Source organism: Drosophila ficusphila, unplaced genomic scaffold (assembly GCF_018152265.1).
Source record: "Drosophila ficusphila isolate 14025-0441.05 unplaced genomic scaffold, ASM1815226v1 contig_198, whole genome shotgun sequence".
NCBI lineage: Eukaryota > Metazoa > Arthropoda > Insecta > Diptera > Drosophilidae > Drosophila > Drosophila ficusphila.
Window position 1 is genome coordinate 5849207 of NW_025064092.1, and position 26506 is coordinate 5875712.

The 26506-nt window shown below is 37.5% G+C and overlaps 1 protein-coding gene across 7 annotated transcripts; it reads right to left on the reverse strand.

The window, feature by feature from the left end:
• Nucleotides 1–621: 621 nt before the first annotated feature.
• LOC108088647 (moesin/ezrin/radixin homolog 1) lies at nt 622–26369 on the reverse strand. 7 transcript variants are annotated; one of them, XM_017186572.2, is made up of 7 exons: nt 26238–26369; nt 7792–7900; nt 4007–4186; nt 2357–3123; nt 1883–2279; nt 1565–1777; nt 622–1176 (listed from the first exon to the last, which is right to left on the reverse strand). In XM_017186572.2, the coding sequence occupies exons 2-7, from the start codon at nt 7804–7806 to the stop codon at nt 1012–1014; spliced, it is 1737 nt and encodes a 578-aa protein (XP_017042061.1). In that variant the 5' UTR covers nt 7807–7900; nt 26238–26369; the 3' UTR covers nt 622–1011. The 7 variants fall into 7 exon arrangements, with proteins under 7 accessions (XP_017042061.1, XP_017042063.1, XP_017042062.1 ...); XM_017186574.2 differs by lacking the exon at nt 26238–26369 and adding an exon at nt 25908–26026; XM_017186573.2 differs by lacking the exon at nt 26238–26369 and adding an exon at nt 21873–22010.
• Nucleotides 26370–26506: the final 137 nt, after the last annotated feature.

Here is a 26506-nt window from a genome sequence, read left to right on the forward strand (position 1 = left end):
GAAAGCTTTCTATCAAGACACTGAAAAAAATTATGTAGACAGAAAAAGCTTTTCAATGGAAACAGTTAAGACAATGTTGTTTTTTTGTTTTACATTTTTATTGTTTAATTTAAAAACTTTTTGTTTGGTTTTTTCACAATAGTTTTTGTTGTTTGTTTTCTCATTTTTTTAAGAATCTTTTTTCTTTCAAAACAAAAATAGATTAAAGAAAAATATTTTATATAATATATTTTTTCTCTTTTTGTTTGTTGCTCTCTCTCAAGTTAATTTAAGAAACAATTAATCAAGTTCTTATTTAATTATACAAATTTAAAAAAAAATAGTAATTATATAATAATAAAAATAATAAGTATAACGGGGGAAAAATGCAAATAGTTGTTTTGTAGTTTTGTTGTAGTTGCTGAATTTGTTGTTGTTGTTGTTGTTGTTTCTTTCAATATCTATTACTATTCGTTCCGTTTTCTCTATGAATCAATCCATTGGGAAAAGGAGAAATGTGTGTAGGTATATATATATATATATTTTCTATTGTTTCTGGTTAGGAAGGATAGCTTGATCCTTTCGTTTGCTGATTGTCCTTATTTGTCGGGGTTAAACACTTTATATATATAGGTATATATATTCATATTGATGAGTGTGTCTGGCTGAACTTTCTTGATTCTTCTATACAAGCTCCGAGACAAAAAAGCGGCGGTCAAACAAAATGTGGTATCCATTCCAACTTGTGGATCTCTCTCTTCAATTCACTTAGGAGGCAGGAAGTTCTTGTGGGTGGAAAAGGGACGTCGCTGGGGGGATAGTAGCAATAGGCTTTACCAGCGACCGGAATTATATTTGTTGCTTCATCATCTTCATCTTTCATCATCATCATCATTATCTTTATCATTGTTATTATCTTCTTCTTCTCTTGCTGTAGTTATATCTTTTTCTTTTCTTCTTCTTTTTTTCTCTCTTTCTCGCGCTCTATATAGCTCTCGCTCTGTCGATCTGGCCGTCAGCGTGGCGATAGCTTTACATGTTCTCGAACTGATCGACACGACGCTTTGTGTTGCCCTTGCGGATCTCGCGAAGCGTCTTGTACTTGTCGCGTCCCTGGCGAACGTTCTCGCGATGGATCTTGTCGTTTGCCGTCTCTTTCGTCTCGTCGCGCGACTGCGCCAGATCCTGTTTCAGAGCCTGAAAAAAAGGATATAAAAAATAGCATCAGTATTCTATAAAACAATCATACAAACAAATCTTCAAACAGCAAAAAAAATAAGACCATACGAAAACTTGAAATTATTAGAGATCATTAACTGATAGAGGTATGCTGCTTCAAATTCGGATTGAATTTGACAGACTTATGGCTTTCGGAAGTTTAGGTTTGGGTCACCTTTTCATAAACCGTCGCATACTTAAGAATTTTTGAGAATTTGAATGCTGTTTGTACATTCATGAAATTACAAACGTTAAGAGGGATACACTTTTAAATCTGATTAAATTTCACGGATTTATAGTTTCAAAAGTTCAATTTTCGGTCACCTTTTTGTAGTAAGTATGATTACAAAAGTTTAAAAAAACCTACCTTGAGCTGATCGTGCAAGCGCTCGTTGCGCTCGGCCAGCGTGCGTCTGTCCTCGATGGGGTCCTTGATATGCTCGTCGGTGTCCAGATCGCGCGACACATCGCCGCCGGCGTCGCCGTTCGTCAGCTCCTCCTCGTTCTCGTTCTCATCCTCGGCAACGTGGTGATGCTGCGGCGTTGTCGACGCGGCCAACAGAGCGGCGGCGGCTTCGGCCTGCAAATGGTAAAGCTTTCAGTATAACATTCAATTCGAAATTAAGCCAGACTATGTTTGATTAATTCATACAAAAAAGCTAAGAAGATAGATTAAAAATTATACCACAATGACCTGCTTGCGTCGGGCATCCTCGACCTCGTCCTGCAGACGCTTGGTCTCCTCGTCCTTGGCATTGACCTCGTCCTGGATGCGCTGCACCTCCAGCTGCTTGGCCATGATCTCCTCCTCGAGCTTAAGCTTCTCGACGGCCTCCATGTTCTTGGCCTCCTCGAGGCGCTGCAGCATCGACTGCAGTTCCTTCTGGCGCAGCTCGAGCTCATCCTTGGCGGCCTGCAGCTGCTTCAGTTGCTCCTCCAGCCGACGGATCATGTCCTGGGCCTCGAGCAGATCGCGCTGCGAGCGCTCCATATCCTCCTGCATCTGCTTCAATCGATCCTCGTACTCCTGCTGCTTCTTTTCAGCGCGTTCGCGAGCGGCCAGCGCCAGCTGCAGTTTCTCACTGAAAAAATTTACAATTTAATGCAATTTTTAGAGGGTAAAGATCAAGATAGATAGATTGTATTGTATTGTATTTACCGCTCCTGCTGTTTGGCATTCTTCTCCTCACGCGCCTGCGCCTTCATCTGCTGCACATCGATGGTGTCCGGCTTGCGGCGACGCATGTACAGCTCATGGTTGCCCATGCAGAGGGCCAGAATACGCTTGTTGATGCGAACGCGCGGCGCGAAGAACATAAAGTCCGGTGCCTTCTTGTCGATCGGCTTGATGATGAACTTCTTCTCGGAGAAGGAGATGTTGCGGATCTCCGACCAGGGGAAACCGATCTTGGGCGTCAGTCGATCGTCCTGCTCGTAAATGTTCAGGCCGAGAGCATCGACGCCCAGCCAAAGATCCGTGCCCTTCTTGTTGCGGATCTCAAAGTAATTGACGCCGTACATTTCGAGATCCTGGGCGATCTTCAGATACTCCATCATGGCGTCCTCGCGCAGCATGCTGCGATGCTCCTGCCACCAGGTCATGATCGACTGCTCCCACTCGTCCTTGGACATCTTGTGCTGGTCGATGACGCGCTGCGGCAGCAGGCGATCGTTGGCCAGGAAACCGGCTGTGTGGGTGGTCTTGTTGTGATCGCCATGCCGAGCCTGAACGGCATAGGAGGCGAGCAGCACGGATGTCTCCGGCGGACAGTAGATCTCGTCGGTCAGTATGGCATTCTTCACCTGCAGGTAGAACAGGCGCAGGGTAATGTCCTGGATCAGCTCCTCGGCCACGTCCTCCGGATAGAATTTGGCACGGAATCTGAACTGCAAGGGGTTCTCCTTCTTCACGTCCTGGTTCATCACCTGTCGAAAGGGGGAACATAAATGTTATTAGTTGTTTTATCTTGGAGAAGTAAACAAAAATGCTGTTGATAATCAAGATTAATATATTCTATGAAATCTAATGAACAGAATTAAACGGAATTGAAAATTATTAACAAAAAATACATAAAATATTTAAAATATAATCTAGATTGTCTCAGATTTCTAAATGCAACTAAACAACTGAGTTTCTTGAAAGTTAACATATATACAAATAATAATCATAATTATAGGTATTTGAAAAGTGCTTTTGGCTGAAGTGTTACCCATGTCGAAAACGGCATTGATCCAGTCTATTTGTTGTGGTGCAGCATTAAATTATACACAGAGATTGCATTAGTGGGATAAGATCTCTCCGACTTACTAATTAAATTAATTAATAAAGGCAAGCTAAATATGGCAATGGCTATTTTACAGGGCAATTGGTAATTAGGGGCTGGCTATATCAAACTAGCGTGGATCTCTCTTTTTGCACCTAATGGATACTTTTATCGGGGACTTTTATCGGGGACTTGGCTTTCGGGAATAAGCTTGAGATACAATTTATATATATTCTCAATCCGTTCCCACCATATCATCGGCATCGTCGTCCTCTTCGCTGGTTTCCGCCTGATTTACTCCATTGTTGTCGGCTGTCTTTTTGTCCACATACTTCTTCACACGCTTTAAATATTTTATGGTCTTTATGGCCGGCGATTCTGGCTATTATTATATTTTATATATCATTATATATTTTTTAAAATTTGCCATATGCAGCATTGCATTCAAAATAGGATTTTACTTTATTACTATTTTAATTTCAACCCCACCACTTCACCTTTCCAATTCTCATTCTAATATTTAAAAGTCAACTCGTTCGTCTTACCTTTTTGTACAGCTTGATCCATGTGGAGTCGCCCTTTGAGTCGGTGTACTGGAGTCCGAAGAACCAAACCTCTCGCAAGCCGATCGTCTTCACCACCTGGTCAAACAATTGTTTGCCCGTCGTCGTCGACTGGATGGCGAACTCCAGTTCCGCGTCCATTGTCGTGACGCGCACATTTAGCTGGAGGGGATTATGGAGAGGAGAGGAGGAAAGAAAATGCCCATTAAAAACAGAGTGCCAGGGGTTAAAAATGAAATAAAAATTAACAAGTTCAGTGGATGTTAAGTTTCTAATTGGGTTCCAGTGCAAAAGAAAAATATGTCTTTAGTAGAACACATTCCTAACGAGTTCAACTGTTTATTAAACTTATAAAGAAGATTTTAAAAAAAATGTATCTTCTATATCTTTATATATGTCTATTATCCAATTTCAACACTGCTTTGATTAAATTAATACGCGACTCATGTGGTAAATTGGTAATGCCAACCATGATTTGAAAAACCAGATCGTGGATTGAAATACTTTCAGCTGGGCAAACATTTACCGTTTGAATGCAGAAAAAAAAAAAAGTAACTGAGATTTATCGATAAACGTGTCGTGTGCGCACCTTCTTCTTTTTTAGGGGTCGATGGATTAACGGTATTTGACATGTGAGGAGGACACGTGCCAAGAGCTCTCATTTCGCTTCAGAGGATTGGATTCGCTGGCGTACGACTTAAAAGCGCACACGTTTCAAATAGGTGAAAATAGGGGGAAAACCAGTGAAAGAGAGAGAGAGAGATAGAGAGAAGGAAAATGAAAGCGGGCCGCGGTGAAAAATCACGCTCGGGGAAACGGCAAAAATCAATCAGGCATGACAATAGCAACAAGCTCTGGAAATGACCAGATAGTGGAAATAAATAGGGGGAAATGTGAGGCGGAAAAGGGGAGTAAGGGGAGCAGCTCAGACCGGATGACCAATGGTCAGCAGTATATAGTAGTTATACAAGAGAGAGCTTAGGCGCTATCTATCTATGTGTGTGCGCGTGTCACTTGACCAATTTCCAGTTGCCTTTTGTTGTGAAAAGGTAGCCAAATCGGAGGAAATGCCACCCACCCACATTTCCACCCACCCAAGCACATGATTATGGCGCGTGAGATGTCAACTGTACTAAGTACTACTAACTGCAGTTTGCCGTTACGCAATCGCAGAAATGAGGTCACACTAACACTAAATGCGATCACATATCACCTAACTAGAAAAATGAATATGTAAACCGAACTAAATTCGTTAATAATAACTATTTTAAATGAGTAAAAATTTAAGGGGAAAATAATTACTGGTTATTGGAACAAACTGACATATTTTACTGATTATTTATTTTGGTGATCATTCTCTAGATCATGGGAAACTAACTTAACCCAAACATAAATGTTGACTAATTTGATCGTTTTGAAAGGTTTGTTTTGGTCTTCAGTTCGAGCTCATTGTTTCAGTTTTGCTTTCTGCTGCAGAATGCAAATCAAACGTGACACAATGCTAGGAAATTGAAAACGTTTTTCATTTCAATCCAATTAACGTTTTTGGGTTAATGCAGCAACAACCGCAGTTTCTGTTTCCCCTCTTGTCGTCGAATAAAAAACAAAACAAAAAAAACAATAATAAAACAACCAAAACTATTCACAAACAGTAACGGAAGTTGAATCATAACCAGTTTTTTTTTTCTCTTTTTTTTTTTTCGAAAAACTTCGACTTGAAACCACAAAAGTGCAGCAGCAACACAAACTAAAAAAAATGGATTTTCTAGGGGGGAAAAAGAGGGAAATTTCAGAGTGGGGTTTTCCGGAGTACCGTTTTCCGTTTGACGCTGACTCCGCCGTAACGCGGCAAACGGACGCGGCTGTCGGAGACGACGACCATTTTGGGCACCGAAAAAGGGTTTCGCAGTAGCTTTTGAATTATTACGCTTTTCTATGCTAATCTCCGGCTGGGAAAAAACAAAACAACAAAATCCAAGAGACAACTTCTTTCACGGGGGAAAAACCAAAACCACGACGACGACGACGGAAAAGCGAACCAAGCACGACGACGCGTTCAATGCGATTCTGTTGTCCAGCGGCAACTGAGGAAAATGGAAAAGTCACGGCACGTTTTTAAGCCCCCAAATGGCAGGGCAGCAGCGCCAAGAGAAAAATGGTAGAGGAAAAGCACACTGGGAAAGCCACGACGGACGAAAGAAAAGCGGATGGGCGACGACGCAGCACAACACACAGAAGTGAACTTAATTTTTCTGCCTACAAATTGAGGGAACGACGAAGGGAAGGTTTGAGGGGAAAATGGGGGAAAGATTCACACATTTGTCCGAGTCATTCGTTGTCAAGTTAATATAAATTGCATGTTAATTATGCATCTAAATTTAGACAGCAAAAAATAACTGACCATAGAGGTCAACTAGGTCTGTGGAACGAAACGAACGATACGATACGATATGCAAATGCAATGCAGGTCAAAATTGTAGTCAAATCAACAATGGCTGACACCAAAAAAAATACTTTCTAGCAGGGGTGTTCTATAAAGATGGTTATTTTAAGTGGTTTTAATTTGATCGAGTTATCTACATTATATAAAAATCCATTTAAAATAGTATTTAAAGAATAAAAAAGCTAAGATTTACATATTTGTATTTCGAATGTAATTATTTCCCTTTAAAAATAAGTAGCAATCAAAATTTATTTTTTACAATTTATTAGTTAATGTTTGCATTTGTAAACTATTGTCTTGACCAGTGCTGTGGCACCATAGAGCGTGAGAGAGAGCCCCCTTGAGGAGACCCAGCCCCAAGGTGGGCAAACAAATCAGCGTCAATCATACGACGCGTTGGCTGTCAGTTCTACTTTATTGGAACCGCTCCGGGCCTCCAGGAGCAATTAACCCCTCCCCCAAAAACTATCGAGCTATGCAAACACACACACTCACACACACACCTACAGACATACAAACCTATTGAGGGAAAACTATAGCGAAAAGGGAAAGTTATGGAGAAAACCATTCAAGCACGATTTGCATCGACTTAAAGACCTGCTGCACTTTGCAGAGAAATTTCCATAAAAGGGAAAGACGATTGCCTAAAGTTCAGTAGTGAAAATTTAATTAAAAATTGTGCCATAAATTCAATCACGTGATTCTGATGGTTCATCATCCATCAGCAATCAGAAATTGAGTGATAAGAACTTTTGAGCTGTCAAACAGAAATCACGACATGTCAATAAAAAAAATTGGCAAATGTTCAGGGGGCAAAAAACAAGTTTGAACTTTCTGCCAAATCAATGACGTCGATTTTTAATCTAATTTTCGTGGTTCCCAATGGATGATGATGAAATATTTTGGCAAATGTCCAAGAAAATAATAGAATTACCAACGTCAACTAAACTATGACGTCTTTAGATGGCCATCCGCCAGGAAAAATTCTATTAAGAATGAAAATCCGTCTGCAATTGACGACAATTGTAGTTCAAGTGCTTTTGATAAGGACACAATTTCTAATAACTGATAACAGACAACGTCTTTTTCGTGGCATCTTCGATTTAATAACTAATCTTTAATAATTTACTAACGTCGTTCTGTTTTATAGTAACTAGAAAACATTTACTTTATCAGTTGGCTTTTGGGGTTTTGCTTCCTGGGAATCTCAATATTTATGGCTACGGTTTCAGTGGAATATTTTTAGTTTATATTTATTTTAAAAAAAATTAAAACAATGCTCTCTTCTTTTATAATTATTTTTTTTTTTTTTAACTCAACTTACCGCTTTTGGAGACATTTTGTTGCTTCCTGTCTTTTCTTATCAATCGAAACAAATTGTTTTCTTCTTAGAGGATTTTCGTCTTTACTCTTCGTTGTTTCTGTGCTGCAATCTGAAAAATATCGAGAATAAAACAAAGGTATTAGTATTGCATTATTTTTTATACATCTGAATCGAGTGGTTTTAGTTGCAAATCAAAAGATCACGACATTAACAATTTCTGGCAAAACTGGCACTGTCACTATAATTCTCTTATAGATATAATAATAGAAACAAACAAATATATCGCAGCTAGTCCATGTGGATATATCTGGTATAGATTTATAAGTATTTATGATTTCACCTGGCAGTCTGACAACAAACTGCAGCAGAAACTGAAAAGCACAAACATAAATACAAAAACAGATTTAAGTCGTTAAATTGAAGACATTTCCATTTTTATATGCTGCTTGTTACTCATTTAAAACAATTTCTCAGTTGGAGAACTTCCTGGTGGCCAAACGGAAATGGTCGCGTTTATGGATGAGCAAAGTTTGATTCACCAGCATTCTTGGAGTACGAGTAATGTATGTTTGCTATTTAGCTGATAAAAAAAAACCAAGGAACAAGTCATTTTGGATAAGAATGCTTAAATTCAGTTAAACAGCAGTTCATAAATGAAATAATTTTATTTAGAAAAGCGGAAGTAATATTTCAGCAATTCAAGGCAACTGGATTGCAAAAGCTTTTTATGAAACCGATAATTACAAATAGCAAGCAAACGATCTTAGCGTTTGTAAATATGTTTACCTCTGATAATTTACTTTGCTTTTTGAATTTGTGGAAAGCCAAACACTTAAAGTCCAAGTCCAAAAGTTTGCTCTCCACAAATTTGTCAGCCATAATTAAGCGTTGAAAAAGTGTGTGTTGTCTATTTCCCTATTTGGTGTGCACTTGATATTTACATTAACAAACGGCGGTAAATGCTATTTTCGAGAGCATGGAAGGCTGGCGTCTGCTGCTCGGCCCAAAAATGAATATCCAATTAAATTTGACACAATTGACATTTGAACTGATCCCAAGGGGAGGGAGAAAAGGGGAGGGGGAGGGGGAGGGGGAGGGGGAGGGGGAGGGGGGGGGGGGGGGGGGGAGGGGAGGGGGAGGGGGAGGGGGAGGGGTTGGGGTTTTCAGTGGGTTCAGGGGTTCACGTGACAAGCCATGACGTCAATGGTTTCGAAATAGTTGTGGTTCATTTTTGCCTTCTGACTTTGACTTTGCTTTTTTCGCCGCGTATCTTTGGTCTGACGTTCGATATTTCTAGGGAAATGCAAATAAATAATCATTAGCTGCAAAATAATCATTTGCTTTTTCTCACTCTTCATCAGGTTCGCCGTACACTTGGGTATCTTGATTTTATATAAGGTTTAGGTTTGGTTGAAAAATTGTAAGTAAAATAAATCAATTCAAACTTTAATATAGAAATAGGTTTTAGTAAACAAGTGAAGAGTTTTAAACTTTATATTAAATAAAATTAAAACCTTGTTTACCTATTCATTCACTTTACTTGATATTTTTTAAATACAAAATCATTATACCATTGCTTTTCGGCAACAGAAATTCTTTGGTGTAATTAACAAATTCCAAGGGTATCCTTAACTTCGATCCCTGGAGATTCGCAACCCCCTTCCCCCTTTCTTTCTGGTTTTTGGTTAAAAATATTATTCGAGTTGATGTGGTTCGGTTTGCACAAATTATGACATCATGCCACATTTATTATCGCCACTGCGTGAACTTGAAGAGGGCTCCTCGAAAAAATGTTATGAGCTCATACTTTTGTTGGTGCTTATGGACGGTTGTTGGGTTTTTTTTTTCGTTTTTTTATTCAGTGCTGCGATTTTAGCCGGCTTTGTTGACTCTGCTAATCAACGGCCTCGAATTCCTTTACCCCGATATTCGAATCGAGCGCAATCGCGTCGCCAAGTGAATCGAAATCAGTAATTAAGTGCATCCTGCCTCTTTTTCACTGCCTTTTCTTTTGCAGATTCTTTTTTTCATTCGTTTAGTTTTTTATGAATGAATACAGACCGTGGGGAAGCAACGCAAAGCGTCACTTCCTCTGATTGCGATTTTATTTTATTTAATTTAGATTTTTTTTCCAGCTCTCTTGGGTTCTCACATCGCCATAGGTAACACACATAATAAAAAAAACTACACACTACTTTGATCGTTAGCCGCTTTGGCGGAAATGATTTGGCAAATTTATCTGTAATTTATACAGAAAAACATTTAAAACTTTAATTCGAATGGCGGTGTAAACGCTACACGGAGAGCAAAACCCAATTACTTTGGGTAGTTTGAGTTGTTTCTCTAATTAAATACAAGCCTTTAAACACATTTGTATTTAAGTTGATATTTAAAACTGTAACATTAAGGAACCTTTTCCGATATCGTAATTATTGTTATGAATTTGGTTAATGAATGGACTCCTCTTCTCCCACAATCAATTATTCGGTTAAAAAACAAACGTTTGCGTTTACATAATTTCAGTTTCGCTTTTCGGAGACACCAGCAGAGATCAGAAAGGAGAGATTCCCCCGCGAAGAGCGTTGTTTTGTTTATGTTTAATATCCATTAACTACATTAATGAGTTCAACAAAAAAATGTGGAAAAAATCGAGCCAAAGTAGAGAAGGCAAAAATCACGTTTATTGTTTGACCACCGGAACCACACGAACAAAAAAAAAAAAAAAAAAAAAAGAAAAAAAGCACAACCAAACACACACTTAATGAGAGAGAAAAACTGTTATTGCGTATGCGCAACGCATTTTAAAATCCATCAAATTAAATGAAGTCAAAAGCGGGGGAAAAAATACCAAAACGCCACACCTCCCGCAACTCCTCGCTTTTACTTTTCCTCACGTTTCTCTTAAACCGCCATAATAATGAGCTTCAAATAAAATTATGTCTGGCCGAGCACTTTTAATTTCAACAATTATTTGTCTTTTTTTTTCGTGGCTCTGGGGCTTCTTTTTGTTTTCATGGCAAGTTGATTTTTCCCTCCCCAATAATTAAAACGCGCAACCGAAGGCAATCAAGCGATCAGCCGAACCAAACTGACCAAGTAAACTATATAGGATATATATATTCAGCGCTATTTTATGAATGGGCATCGGCGGCAAAACAAAGCGAGTAAAAACAAACCAAACCATTAGGTTTTTTTTTTGTGTTATTTTCATTTATCTAAGCCCTCACAGCTGTTCATTAAATGCTAAAACAGCTACAACGAACAAGAAAGCCGAAGAACAAAGCAATTCATCAACTTGGTGGCAGTTTTCCCTTAAAAATATAAGAATAACATTTTAACGTTTAGAATAGCAGATACCTTGAATTATAATCCTCACTAAAAATAGTATAAGCCAGTAATTTTTTTATTGGTTTCGTTTTGAAATATGTCTGGGGTCCTTATCAAAGTTGATTAACCGATAAATGCAATTAATTCACTTCATAAAATCGTTGATAAGTAATCCCAGTTTATGGAGCTGGGCACTAAAAACTAATATACCCTTGACCAAAACTGGAACTCATCAACTTGACGTCAATTCTGCCTCCAGAAAAAATGTGAATGTAGAAAAATGGAAAGAGAAAAAAAAATACAGAAGACATAATAACGAATGTGACGATTTAATGAAGCAAATTAGGCTTAAATGTTCTAGATAGCAAAGAGCAAACAAAATCGCGCACGTAAAGAAAATATATGACAGCGGCGGAACAACAATAAAAAAAAAACACACACATGGGGAAGGCCATTGAAGAGGAAATAAGGAGAGGGGGGGCGGAAAATGAGACACCTCACGAAGGGGAAATGAAAACATCAACGATGCCACAATTAACACAGCACGCAAATACATTAGCCATTCGCTCACACACGTTTCCCCCGCGATTTGCCCCACTGTCCGTGGAATGAGACCCACTGTCCATGCTTTTCTGTCATGTGTGTGTTTCTTTTTTTTTTAGTTCCCCTTCTTCTGTTTTTTACAAACTGCCAACTCACAAGAACAATTAGTTCTTTTGTTTGGTGGATTTATTAGCTATGGTTCTTTATTGGGGATTATTAATGAAAGAGTGACTGAGTTGTTTCATAAATGGTTTACCAACACTCAATATTTTTAATAATGACACGATATTGAAATGGTTTAAAAGAAATTATTTTATTTATTTATTTGATAATTTCAATATAATTTTTAAGAAACTCTATTACAAATAAATGTTAGTTATAATACACTACAAATTTTTTAAACTCTTTTAAAGTTTAAAATTCTCCAATTTAATGCTAATGATGATTTGTTTCCACTTCATAAGGCGAACCTCGATTATGCAATCAACCACCCCCACCCGCTATCGATAGATTGCCGTTAATTGTTTCTGTCAATTGTCAACGTGCCGCATGCAAAACACACGCAAACGGAGATACATTGTTGGCCATTTGTTGGTTTATCTAGCTGACAAATTTGGACGTTTTTTAGGAGTAAGGCAAAGGGAAGACAGATGAGACAAGTCAATCAATGGAAAGTTTTTGTGAGACTCGCAGAAGTCAAAATACAGTTCATACTTTATATCGAACGAACGCAAATTGGGCGCTCAGGGTTACCCTAGAAATTTTCATTGTTATTTGAATCGATAATCTTAATTGGGTCAAATTACACAAGGAACAAGGGGGCTTATCAGCACTAGCCAACAGACGATATCAATTTTAATGAGGCCGGACTCTGAGCACGTTCAGGTGAATTCGAAACGCTATTGTTTTTTTTTTTACCACACAAAAGGGTTAACAAATATAATTGCAATTCGGTTTACAAAGTGGGGGAAAATCATTCAAATTGTATTGTAATGAAGCATTTTTGTATTACAAAAATATATATCATGTGATTTTTACCTAAACAAAAGTTATATGATTTAATTTTGCAGTATTGAACTAAAAATCCCCTCAATGATTACCAAAATGCATTCCAACTCTTCGATCGCAACTGTTTTATTTTATTAGCCATTCGTACGTGAGTTGTTTCGGGCCGAAGAAATTGGTTAATGACTTTCGGCTTCTGTCAAGGCAATCAAATTAAAGTGCACGATTTGTGGCCTTTGTCGTGTGTTTTACAACACGTAGAAGAAATTGGTAAAAATGGTAATAAAATCAAGTTAATGTTGTCAAAGCCACTTCCGCTCGAGGTAACAACAACAACAACAACATCGAAACATAGCGACCCAACAACATTTACAATGAAATCATGTGCATATCTTATCTAACTTAACTCACACTGTCGCAGCCGCAATTGGCCTAAAAATATTTTATATGCCTCACCGAACAGGAAAAATGGCTAGACAAAAAAAACAATTGGGAGGGAAATGAAGGCAGGGGGGAAACAATTAGAAATTGGCAAACAGAGGCCAGGAACGCGAACAATTTGTGATAAAACTTTGGGGATATCTTGTCGTTAACACAAAAAAAAAACATAAAACAGAAAAAAAAAATCAGCCAATGGGAAATTAAATCGCCACATCAAGAGCGTCAAACACCGAAAATTGGGTCGCATGTTGACAAGACATAATCAACTAAATTTCATCCTCATCAAATCGAAATCGATAAGCGACAAATTGTTTGGCACATGCCACAATCAAAGGAACTAACCAACACTGATTCATTTTTGTTATATACCCATACCTCTTGAATGAAAGTTTTAACTTGTGAATTGTATAAAGAATTGAGAATGACGCATTTAAAAAATTTTAATACATATTTAAATCTTATTAAAGAGAGATTAAGCATTAGGATTTTAGACAGTGTTTCCTAACACTTACATGTTAGATTTTTGCGGATCCGTTAAAAAGTAACCGTTTAAATGTGGGACTAAAAACCTAAGCTGATTCTTAATTTAAACAAATAATAAATATTGTACAACAGTGGCAAAAATGTCAAATACCCACAACTAAGCTAAAATACCATAATTATGGGCTAACAACAGCAATAACACTTGGCTTCAATTGAAATATTATTCATCGCTAAATTTCCAAACTACCAGTCAAAAAATAAACAAACCGAATACGAAAAAAACAGTAACCAGGCAACAATGTTAAGATTCTTCGCTGGGGGTACACAACACAAGTGCACAGGCACTTGAGAATGTACCCGAAAAATCAGGTACAGTCACCGCTCGAGTATGTAAACACGTTACTCATCCGCCCCGTCAGCCGTATTTATTGGGCCAAAACTGCGCCCACTTGTTGCCCCGGGTTATTTACGACTGTTTGCCATGGCTAATGCTTTCGTTTGCTGTTCGACAATTATTTTAAAGACAAACCGTTCGGCAATTGTCAAATAAATGGACGAAGGGGTTTCTTTTTCGTTTTTTTTTTTTTTTTGCCATACAGATAGATAGAGCGGGGTTATGAAACGCTGACAATTTGCATGCACTGTGCGACGAGGCATGCTTTATGATGCAACCGACTGATAGAGACGGAGACAGGTGGATGGCTCCATCTGCCATTAGTTATTTTTATGTCCGCCGTTTGCATATTATTTGCAACTTATTTATGACTGACGAACGGACAGACGAACGGACGGACAAACGGACGGACAGGCAGACTGTTAGACAACGACAGCCTCGGCTTGTTAGCTAATTTCATTTCATTTCAGTTTATTTCGGCTCTCGAACGAACACTCGTGCAAATATCGCTAACAATAGCGATAGCGATATGGATGTGGATGTGGATGTGGAGATGGAGACAGCCACTAAAGGCTGAGGAGTAAATAATATGCGTGACATTGGGTTTTGAGGTTATGCATACGTTAATGTGCAGCCCCAACTTCAATTGTTGTCTTAACTTTATTAGTTTGCCGACAATGAGATAAAAAAAAAAACAAAAAACAAATGAAATACAAATACAAAAAGCGGAAAATAAAATAAATAGTTGATAACTGCTTGAAAATTTCTAATCTCTTAGTCAACCAATTAATATAAACTGGATTTAGTGACTCAATTCCACAACAGCTTTTAATAGCCGACTGCTTTTTATTTTATTTTACAAATGAGTCACATTGCTAACGATTGTTTTTTGAATCACTGTGACTCAATCGAATTTTTTTAACATCTTTTTTACCGAGAATTAGTTGTGTTATTTATCCAAAAATGTACTTTATTATGAACTAATAATGTTCTTTGAAAACTCTAAACCCTTAACATAATTTTTAAAGATATTGAATGTGTTTTCTGCATTAATCTTCTACCGATTCCCATAAATTAATGACAATGATGACAAAAATATATCAGAGGGTTTTATATATGAAGACCAATTCCCAATTGACCAATTTTTTTCCCCGATTGATTTATATGCAGTCGGCAAGGCACGAAAGGGAAAAAAAAAACAGCAACAGGCCATTAACAAATAAGCGTTAATGAAAATGTGCACACAGGCAAACAGTCGCACTCAGCATCACACACACACAACACAGCTGGCATTAAAACAACATTAAAAACTAAAACAAACAGCCATGGCAACTAAATTTTCTACTTTTTGTTTTCCAAGTCGCCGCTGGAGATGATTACATTTCGATAAAAAGCGAGGGGAGTGAGACAGAGACGGAAGATAGCTCAATGACAAGGTAAACACAAAAAGCGACTCAGGTGACAATGCAGGTGTGTGCAGCTCAGCAGTGTTGTAAATCGCTAAGCTGCGGAAGTGTTGAATAATTGCCGCACATCCGTTGTTGGATAATCGTTTGATAATAGAGAATAATACGTTCGGCGGGTGTAATTTCTTTAAATTGTTCAATGATTTGCAAAAAATAATCAAATAATGGCAAACAGAATGTACAATCATCATATTCTACAAAATCCTGCCTTTTTAAGCACTAATAAATTATCAAATTGTAGTATATCCTTTTTTGCATAAGACAAATTTAATTAGCTGTTTTTAATAAATTTCTAACATACAAATTACGGACAGTCACAAAAAATGCCACATTAACAACAGTCAAATTATCGCTTTCACGCAAATTAAAAACAAATCCAAACGTTTAGCATCTCTTCACTTGAATTGAACACGAGTCTTTATGAATATTTTAACAAAGAGGTCAAAAACAAATAACATATATATTTCACCTTCATTTCCAAACGCTCAATTATTTTCAGTGCCAAAAAAAAATTATTCAATTGCCATGTGAGATTTATATATTTTTATTTCTCACTTATTTGCATTTTATTTTTACCCACACTTCGTTTCACCTTTAATTTTTCCCTTAATAGGTTGCGTTTCTTGGTAAAATCTTGACACCATCTGACATCTGAGTCATAGAAATTTCAATCGGCGTTAAATTGAATTTGACACAGAGCCACAACCGCATTTTTACCTTGGCAGATCGGCAAAACGAGTGGCAAAACAAAAACAAAAACAAAAACAAATCAGAGAGCAAAGCAAACAATCAATTGCACAATTAGTCATTTCTTCAATTAATAATTCACTATTTTTAACTGTGCGCCAGTCAATGTGATAATGCCGACGTGGATGACGATTACGGGGTTCACTATATTAGTTTGACGATGAGCTCAGGTTTGAACAATTTCAAAAAAGGCAGCCCATAAAGTTATTATCGCGGCTAACTCAAACGTGTGCACACTGGAAGTAAAAGTATTTTCATGGCCAAAAATGATATTGGTTAGATAAATAGTTATATTCAATCGAAATAAAAGAAAATTCGTATAATAATGTAAGCTAATAAAATCCAAGAACATTTCAAAGCTGTAGAAATTTTAAATAATTTTTTTTGAATTCAGTTCTCATTTTTTTCTCTGCACACCATGAGAAATTTATCGTATTTTAAGCAAAAAAAAAAATGTTACACCTTGAACTTTGACGCAACACGAAAGCGTCGCTGCTTCAGTCGACGTCGTCATTTAACTTGAAGCTCGAGTGCAATATGTCTGGCGATCTTTCAGGTATACCCCCATATCAACCCCCTCCACCGCTTCCCCTCCGCCCATCGGCCACGCCTCCTCACCTTCGTCGTACGTGGAAACGTGCTCATACATACTCAACAACCAGACAAAACCATCGCACACACAGGGGCACATGTAATTGAAGTATTCGAAAAACAGAGAAAAAAAAAGACATAATAAAAAAAACACAAAAGACGACGGGGCTTGAAAGGCAGAAAAAGAAGAAGCAGAAGATGCTGCCTAAGCTTGTCTTTCAGTTTTGGATGTGTGTGCATTTTGTGAACAGCGAAAAGAACACGTGAAAAACAAGGCGGCGAAGGGTTAAGAAGTTTCGATTACCTATTACGCGAACATCGATATATCTTTAAGATAACAGATAACTAAATCAATTCGATTCCAATTAAAATATTTTAAAATACGAATAGAATTTTACTTATTAAAGATATTAAATGCCATTAACGTATTCAGCAATATGTATGCAAAACTCTTGTAATAAATAAATCAACTTAATATACTTTAGGGCCTTTTTAAAGGCCAATCAACCTGTTCTTTTGTTTTTCGATAATTTGTGTGTCCCCCCCAAAACATTTGACATTTTCAGCATGGAATTCGTGCTAATGACAACTACAAACAGGAATTGTTATTTTTTTATATTTGGGAGGGGGAAATAATGCAAATGAGTTGAAGTTATTGAAAATCAATGGAGCGTCATCGAATTGTTTTTAGAACTCTTCTATCGACTTCTCAGCCAACTGACCTTCACCGATGAGCGTAGAGAATTCTCTCATTCAGTTAGTAGTTTTTTTTTTACTTGGGTGCGGCCACAAAATTAACAACTTTTGAAGGCTGAGAGGAGACAATAAAAGAAAGCTGCGGAATTTTAGCAATGCGGCCAACGATAGATGGCCAATGATCTCGCCCTCCATCTCCTCCATCCATCCCCTCCTCCCATACAAAAAAAAAAAAAAAAACAAAAAAAAAGCTAGACAACAAACAGCTTTTCCTTCAACGCAAATATACCGTGATCACTCGACAGGTGGCCTTTGGATTTCAGGTGGATTTGCTAAACGAGTTTTGACTTTGGAGCCAACCATTCACAATGTAATTAGGCAATAAAAATACACACAATTTTGTAACCTTTTCTATAAATAAATTATTATTATTTAACTTATTGAGTAAATATATTCTAAAGTTTTCAACAGCCTAGTGGCGACTGTATCTCATTTCTTTTTTTTTTTAAGCACGCGGTCAGCGTCAGGTGAAGATAAAAGTAAGCTTATGCACCTGATAAAACATTTAATTTATATACACATACAGAGTCATTGCAGAGAAAAAACAAAAGCAAACTTCACAAAAAAAAATGGCTTAATAAAATGCTGAAAATGTACGTTAATATGCACTACTCTATCATTTGAGAAATTAAAAAGCGAATTTAAATGCATTGAGACACGCGCGCAACTCGGCAGCAGTGATCGCATGCCATGGGCGTCCGTCCGCCCCCTTTAGCCCCCCTTTCTTCTTTCTTAGCCCCACCGCAAACTCTATCCATAATAATTACAATTATGATGAGCTTAATAAAACAGTTTGAACTAAATGTCTTGCAATTAAAGCAGGCAATTTAAATTTCAACACAAAGTGATGATTTGCAGAAACTTGAGATGTTCATATACATACTTTTTTAAACAATTAATCTAAACTATTTAAAACTGGTAAAACGTTTCCTTTAAATTTGGTATTTGTAGAGTTTAACCACCCAAGCCGACAAAAGATTTTGTTTGATATTCCAAAAAGATCATAATCGATTTCCAGTTAAAGACCAATTATTTTGGCATCCCCATCGATTTCTTGGTAAAACCTTATGCAAGCGGAAGTTTGTCCGCGATCGACTTCCATTTTACTACTAATTTGGCATCGATTGCATTTCACGACAGTCCATAAAAAGGCGGTTGGATCTTTTTCCTGTCGATTTTCCGACTTTTCGGCATCACAAATGGCAGTTAGTTTCGGTTTTGGTCTTGGTTTTGGTCATTTACACTGACCACCAGTCTTTTAACTTGTTTATGACCAGGGTGCAAAAGGGGCAGGAGGATGGAGAGGTGTTAACCTGCTGCAGAGTGTGTGGTATTACAGTGATCCCTCGTTTGGAAAAGTACAAAGAAAATTGGAAGAAACTTATAAAAAAAAATAATTGAACATTAATTTTGGTAATGATAAATGCTAAGGTAATCGTCGAAATTATTTATTACTGTTGTATTTTAAGTAAGAATGTAATTTTGGGACCATTCAAAACTGAATAACTTTACATTCGTTTCACTTTAAGCTTTCTGTATGTATTTTCGATGTTTTTAATGCCGCTGCACTTTATGTTGTCCGTTTCGCTTTTGGCGAGGGATCACTGTACTTGCTGACGGTTTTGCTGCTGGTCAGAGATTTTGCTGCTTCTCTGCGCTTTTGTTGCTGCCTTTTAGAAAGTATGTCAATTTAGAAAAGCCGTTGACTGTCCACCTCTGGTCACTCACACTAAGCCACTTGCACTGGCACACACCGTCACACTCACACTGGCACGGGTACAAAACACACACACACACTCTAACACATCTGCACGCAGACTCAGGTGCGCTTAACTTTAGTTTTTGACTTAAAAATGTGTGTTTGAATGTTGAATACCAACCGCAGTTTGTTTTTCGCCTCTTCTTGCTTTTCGATTCTTCTTCTTGTTGGATCAACACTAAAGAACACACGAAAAAAAACGTCGAAAATTGCGGTGGCGACAAGGAGAGAGTGTAGTACACAACAGCGGCACAGCGCACACAACGGTAACTGCTGGAGGAGAGAAGAGTACGTCTGATTGTAGGAAACGTCTGATTGGAACGAGCGCGCCGTCGCGACTGTCTCACTTTTTTGCAGCAGCAGCAGCAGCGTCGTGCTGCCGCTTCTCTGCCGACGTCGGCAGGGAGCCAGCTTGGAGCCGCGCTCCCGCTCCCGCTCGCGCTCTCTTTCCGGCACTGCCTGCGTAAGCAAGTTGAGCACAAGCCAGAGGGAGCAGCAAGAGAGCAAGAGGAGAGAGCTCCAATCGACTGAGAGATACTCTGCAAAAGGAGTGCATCAGAATTAAAACGTTTTAATAAACTTCAGACTTGCAAAACAAATCTAAATACACCAGAAACTTAAAAAATCACTATTTTAACCAATTCCAACTAGTTTTTCAAAAACATTTTTAGGTTTCAAGCCAAAAATTGTTGGGTTCTTAATTATTTTGCAGAAAAACATTAATTTAAAGTGTATTAATTCTTCAGATTAAAATCCATTAAAATAACGATCCAAAATAACAACATAATTATTCAAACGGATGTATATAAATTTAGCACTTACGATATGAACTCAAAAGAAACACAAAGTATGTCCAATAAGTCAAATCGCAGAATATTTATCAGCGTTTTTAATCAATTCAGGTCAGTACAGCTACACGTTATTTGTAAATACCCATTATGGTTGCATTGTTTTTTTTTTTTTGCGGAATCGCTATTCTTTGTTGCAGAAAACGTTGTTTCCGAGATATAGTAAGCCGATCCCACGCAATAGAAATGGAAATAGAACTACAAACAGTGCTAAGAAGTTGGCAAACATAGAGTAAGTAAGTCAGAACAGCGCCGGCGGATCGTATTCCCGACAACCATGTGTAACCGATATGAAACAGTCGTCAAGACCTTGGGTCCCAACATTCCGGCACTCGCAAGACAACATGCCAACATTCGTACGAACATACAGAAAAGTGCGATATGAGCATATCGCCAATAACGCACTCGAGGGCTTAGTCAAGTACAGTGAACTTTGGGATCTAAAGGTTTTGAACGATATTAGCTTTGTTAAGTACCTAGAATAGATTCGCTAAAAATTAAAGACACCGATAAAGTTATCGATGGGGTTGTTTTTTAAGCTCACTTTATCCGTAACATTTAAACGAGGTATGCATGATATTGTTGCCACAGTAAAAAATTACTTTTAAATACATATTGGCAACATTTGTTCACCCTGTCCATATTAACTGGATACAAGCACTTCATCTTCATTTTTGGGATATCAGCAGTGAAGAAATGGTCTCAGCACCAAAATTAGAACATTACGTAGTTTCCGCAAAGCATGCTTGACGAAAAAAAAAAGTTTATCAAGCGTAGAATTGATAAAAAAAAAAAGCAACGTACAAACATAAATTTGTCTTATCATTCAAGTTGGAACGTAAGCAAAATAAAACTTAAGCTGCGATATTTTATTTGGGTTTTCCTAAGTGTCATAATCTAAGAAATTGACAATATTATTTAACTGACTCAAAGTATATTTAAGTTGTATAGAAATATACGATATAAAGCTCAAACAAAAAGGTTAATTTTTCGAGGGGTTAAGGTTAAGGTACTCCTTAGCGTTATATACCCAAAAAATCATCAAAAAAGTAAAATAACAAACAGCTGAGAATTTTAATAAAACACACCTAAAATCTTTAACTGATCAACAATAAGGAATGTCTGTGAACATTCCAGAATTATTTTCTCAGTCTGCCGGATTCAACAAAAGCGACAACTCCTCGAGGGTTATTTTTTTTTATTTATATTTTTTTTATTTTTCGAGCGCTCTTTCACTTTCAAAAGCACTTAAACACAACACACAAAAAACCAGCAGCACCGACAAGAAGAAAAGTAAAAGCCCACGCAAAGTGTTGTGCAAGTGAAAAAGAGAAAGATAAGATACGAAAATGGTTAAATCGAGAGCGAGGGGGATGGAGGAGAAGGGGTGTAGATGGGGTCTGGAGGTCGCCGGCAGTAAAAGCCAAACTGTCCAGAACTCCAAAGCGGATCTTTCCAACTATAAGATACCCTTCTTTTTGTCATAAGAATCACATAACTGGATTTTCTACAATAAAATCTAGCCATATTTTTATTTTTAAATCCAGACCTATAGATTTTTTTAAACAAATTCTTTAAGTCCAGCTTAGATTGACCCACTTAATATCCGCTCCGATTTTCTAGTTTTCCCAGGTTTTTATCTCTGACTCATTGCATTGATTAATTTCTCACGCGTCGCTGCTTTTGGAAAATTGGGTGAAGGGCGGTTTGAAGTTACTCACTTGGAAAACTTTAAGACTTATTAGAAAAAAATTGGTTTCCAGAGAACAATCTATTAAGCCAGGTTCTCATTTCACTCTTTCTCTATTTTGTATTTCAGCACTCTTTTGGTCACTCTTTCTCTCCCTCCCACTCCTTTTTCTCCCGTTTCTTTATTGTGTTTTTTTTTTTTTTGGCTGCTGCGAAGTGCACGTAGCAAAAGTCCGAAACAAAATGAGTAAGGCCAAAAAACGAGGCAAAACGAAATGCAATTGGGGAGAATTAAGAGAGAGCGAGAGAGAATGCAAAGATGATCGGTAAACAAACAACAAAAATTTGAATTTTATATGCAGTCAAAAAAAAAAAAACAAGTCACGCGGCTTAACAACCAGTGTTGCCAATTAACGTTGGCCAAAAAGATAAAAATCAAAAAGAGATCATGTATAATATGATCATATTTAAAATGCATATCAAATATTCCGTATCCAGTAAAGTTGCTTACCAATTCTAGAGAAATGCTTATCCACTGTTTTTAACATTTACATGAGAAGGTTGGCTAAATGAAGGGTTAAAAACATTGGGCGCCATTCAAAATCGTCCAGCGTAACAAGTGTTATTTTGATCTGGTGGCAACACTGGGAAATTTGAAAGCAACGTTTTCCCCATTACGTAATGATCTTCTCTCGCTTAGCCACTCTCTCGCTCTCCCCTTTTCTCTTTCCCCATCTCTCTCTTTCTCTTTCTCTCTACGCGCTTAACTAGTCAAGCATAACACACAAACAACAACTCGTTTTGGTTAATTAACATAAAAAACGGTACAAAAACAACAAAGCGCCGCACACTTGTTGCACCCAAAAAAGCAGAGAGAAAAATAAATAAGGTAACGAAAAATGAAAAGCCGACGCCTGAACAAATACAAAAGAGAATTTTCAGAGAGCCAGTTAATCGGAGAAAGAGATGGAGAGCAGGCGAAAGAAGGAGGGGGAGTTCCTTTCCTTTTATCGCAAAATTTCAAGTTCGCAGTCAGCTAAAAAAAACTGCAAGAAAATTGCAAATATAAGCAACCGCTTTCAGATACAGTACAGCTTGCTCAGCAGATAACAAATTGTTAATTCAAATAATTTGGAACTATTATTCAATATTAGATGGGGCTCTTAAAACCTAAAATTAAATTCTTTTCTTTTTAAAACTAATTATTTTTTTGGAAAGAACATTAAGTACTTGTTATACATTGGCTCCCAAACTAAATTTTTTAATAAATTTAGATAACAAATATGTGAATTTAAAAACAGTTTAGGTTATTTAAAAAAAGGTAACGAAACAAATGATATTTCGCGTTTGCCAGCGATCTCTGTGTTTAGATAGTATTCGGTCTGCGCCCTTCTGTTTTTGTGAATAAATAAATACAAATATAACGAACGCTTGGGCGGTAAACAGACGCAACGATGACGTCAGGCGCTTTCGGTGTCTCGCGCGCATTTCGCCTTTGTGTTCGTTGCAAATTTTGTGTATTCAATGTCAAAATCCATGGCCCGAAACACGGCCAAAAGCCATTCCCAATCCAAATCCAAAAAAAAAAAACCCAGCCAGACAATTGTGGGTGCGCGTAGGGATGGAAAAACTTAGTCGACTAAATCACGAGACTCCAGAATTGCAGTTATCTAAATTGCATAATTTCGTTATTAAGTTTATATTTAAGTTCGTAACCGATCATCAAATACATTGTCGGAGTTATACTTGTTGTAGTTAATTACCCGATTAATAATCAGTACATTGTTTCAAGCTCAAAACATGATTATTTAATTGACAAATGATTATTATACCAGTTAGACTTCGAACCGAAACATTTCTAACGATTGAATTGTCGTAATTTAGTGTAGATCATTAAGCAATAAAAACCAGTCTGTTATTGTGATTTGAATTCATGATCCAATCAATGATTCATTTGTTGATCTTTAACATCCTCACGCAACCATCTTTAGATGCAAACTTTGAGTGCCTTTTTTTTACCTGGCCAAAAGCGATAACGAAAGGAGGTTGGCTAAGGAGGAGAAGATACTAACCAAAATGGCAACATTGGTGGCTAAAACCGGTTTTATTTTCGTATTCCACATTTTAAGTTTTATTTATATGATTTTGTGAGCGCATCACAAATATGCAAACGTAGAAAAATACGTTTCCAGCCAAATACGAAAGTGCTAATTGTTGAGCTAATGGAGAAAGAGTTGACCATTTTCCAAACTATAAATCAAATAATGAATGGCCGGGCCACAAATCCGAGTGCCAGAAAGAGAGGAGTGTAAACAAAAAGGCGGACAGCATCCGTTGCCAATGGCAGTGTGTGGGTGCAAGCGAGACGGTCGTTAGCCTAGTTATGCCAGATGCCAGTAATGGGTATCAAAGGTGGCTCGGTTTTCTTAAATATTAGTGAAATATCCACAAGACAGATATCAATAAAAATATATCTGATTACTGATGATCATCATAAGGTTTAAAAACTATATTGAGAAGTCATTAGGATTTTCGATTATAACGTCAACACTATGTTCATCATAAAGGTTTAGGGAAGAGTTATAAATTTTAAAATTACTTTTTATTAGGTATGTCGCAGTCCGATCAAGTGCGGCATGCAAATTTCTATGCCTGTTTGTTGGACTCGATCGACTCTTAGCAACTTGTTTCGGCTTATTGAACAGCATTCATTTGAGAAATGAAGAAGCTGACAACTTTGTCGCTTTCTCAGTGCCACACAAAAACCGTTACAAATTGACCGGGGAATGTGAGAAAAGAGGAAGATGCCGATAAAGGGGGCACTCGGAAAAATGTATGATCATTTGAGACCTATTATTTAAGGTTCACACTACCTAATTTGACATTTAAATGCCTATTAGAGCTTTGGTTACAATTTGAATAAATTAGTTTAAAAAAAAGTTATAAAATATATAATAAATATGCAAGTGATCTTGCAGTCTTCGCAGCCCTTTTCCTCTGTGCAGATGCTAGACGGATCGGCTGAGTCACAGATTATATGCTGAGACCCTGACAGCGCATGACAAATCACAAAAGAAAGCAGTCAGCAACAGGCTGAAAAACCGCCTGAAAATGCCCCGGTTCAATAATAATAAATAATAATATACGAGGGAAGTGGAAGAGCGGGAAATTCTAACAGCTCTTCGAACCCGTATTAAAAACGGGCCACCAAACAGCTTCGATAGCGATGAGTTTGTTTCTTAAGTTGGCTATAAAACCACAGTAGTGATTCTGTTCTCGTAAATTTTCTATCGTATTTGACTAAGATTTCATATAAAAAAACAAGCAATAAACTTATATACTTTAAACTTAAACCATTTCTTTTAGATATTAAAAATAAAATGTTAGTCAAAATATTCAGGCTATTTTCCATCGCCACTGCCGATCGCCAGTTAATCTGGTTGGGAGACAAGCGCCTCACGCAATTCCAACTGGAAGTGCGATATTCTAACTGGAAAATTCGACTTCATGCTAATGGGATAAATGTTACAACAACCGGGAGGCGAGTGCGAAAGGGACAGAGCAAAGGGGTGGAGGCAAAGGCGAGACAAAGGTGAAAAACTTTGGAAAAACGGTGGTTGGAGTGGCGGCTGCAATTTTCACACGCTTTGGCCGCGCACACACTCACACCTAATGATTTTTGAGCAGCTGCCCAAAATTAAAAATTCACTCCAAAATTCTACCGCTATCCCGCTCTAATGCCGATTTACTTTTAACTGACTTTCAAGAAGCTTTATGTGCGTGCGAGGGTAAGAGAAGATGTTGTTTTGAAATACTCCTTATTTATTTGTAATTTTGTATGACTTTGTTGTATTGCCATTTAATTTTCAGAGTGGCTATTGTTTTAGCTTTTTTTAATGCCGGTTAATGACTCACACTCCAGTCGCTTTATCTCTCTCTTTCGCACGCATTTGCCACATACCGGTATTTCAGCATTTGCTTTATACTCTTTCTTCGTTTGTTTCACATTTCTTTCTTAATATTTAGTAATACAAAAAATAAAAAACAGTTAAATACGCAAAACTCACTCGCACACATGCAAGGCACTTATTGTTTTTGCTTGCCGGCAAAAGAAAAACTTATTGTTTTTCTGGATTTTTTTAGTTGTATTTATTCCTTGTTGATTTTTTTGCACGCACACGTTAAAAAAATTGAGCTCTCGTCGCTAAGAAAAACGCAACACGAATAAAAAAAGCGGACAATAAAAACCGTTTTTTTTCAACGCTCAACTTTTGCCGGTGTGTGAAAGTATGCGTGTGTGTGTGAAAGAGAGCCGCGTGCCTTTGTGTGTGTGTGCGCTTGTTGCGCTTTTTTCTAGTGCCTTGGAATTTCGTACTTTTATTTCGGTATAAACTTACATTTCGATTGGTTTCCAATTGCCGCGTGTTTCTTTGTTCTTTCCTCTGCTTTCTTTGTTTTCCTGTTGTTTCACAAACGAAAGGAAAAATCAAATAAACGCAAAAAAAGAGCGAAAACGAAAAACAAAAACTGTTGGGGTAAGTGTGACCGCCTTAAAACCTGTGAAATATACCAGGAGCTGGCGATAATGTACTAAATTGCACCACTAAAAGGAAAGGCCACCTATGTGGGATGTTGTCTTCAGTATCCGGGTTTAGCTAAGGTTCCA

Coding starts and splice junctions, on each gene's coding strand:
- LOC108088647 (XM_017186569.2), bottom strand. CDS start 5,906: ATGGTCGTCGTCTCCGACAGCCGCGTCCGTTTGCCGCGTTACGGCGGA. Junction 3,124..4,006: donor GGATCAAGCTGTACAAAAAG/GTAAGACGAACG, acceptor CCCTTTCGACAG/GTGATGAACCAGGACGTGAA. Junction 1,778..1,882: donor GACGCAAGCAGGTCATTGTG/GTATAATTTTTA, acceptor TACCATTTGCAG/GCCGAAGCCGCCGCCGCTCT.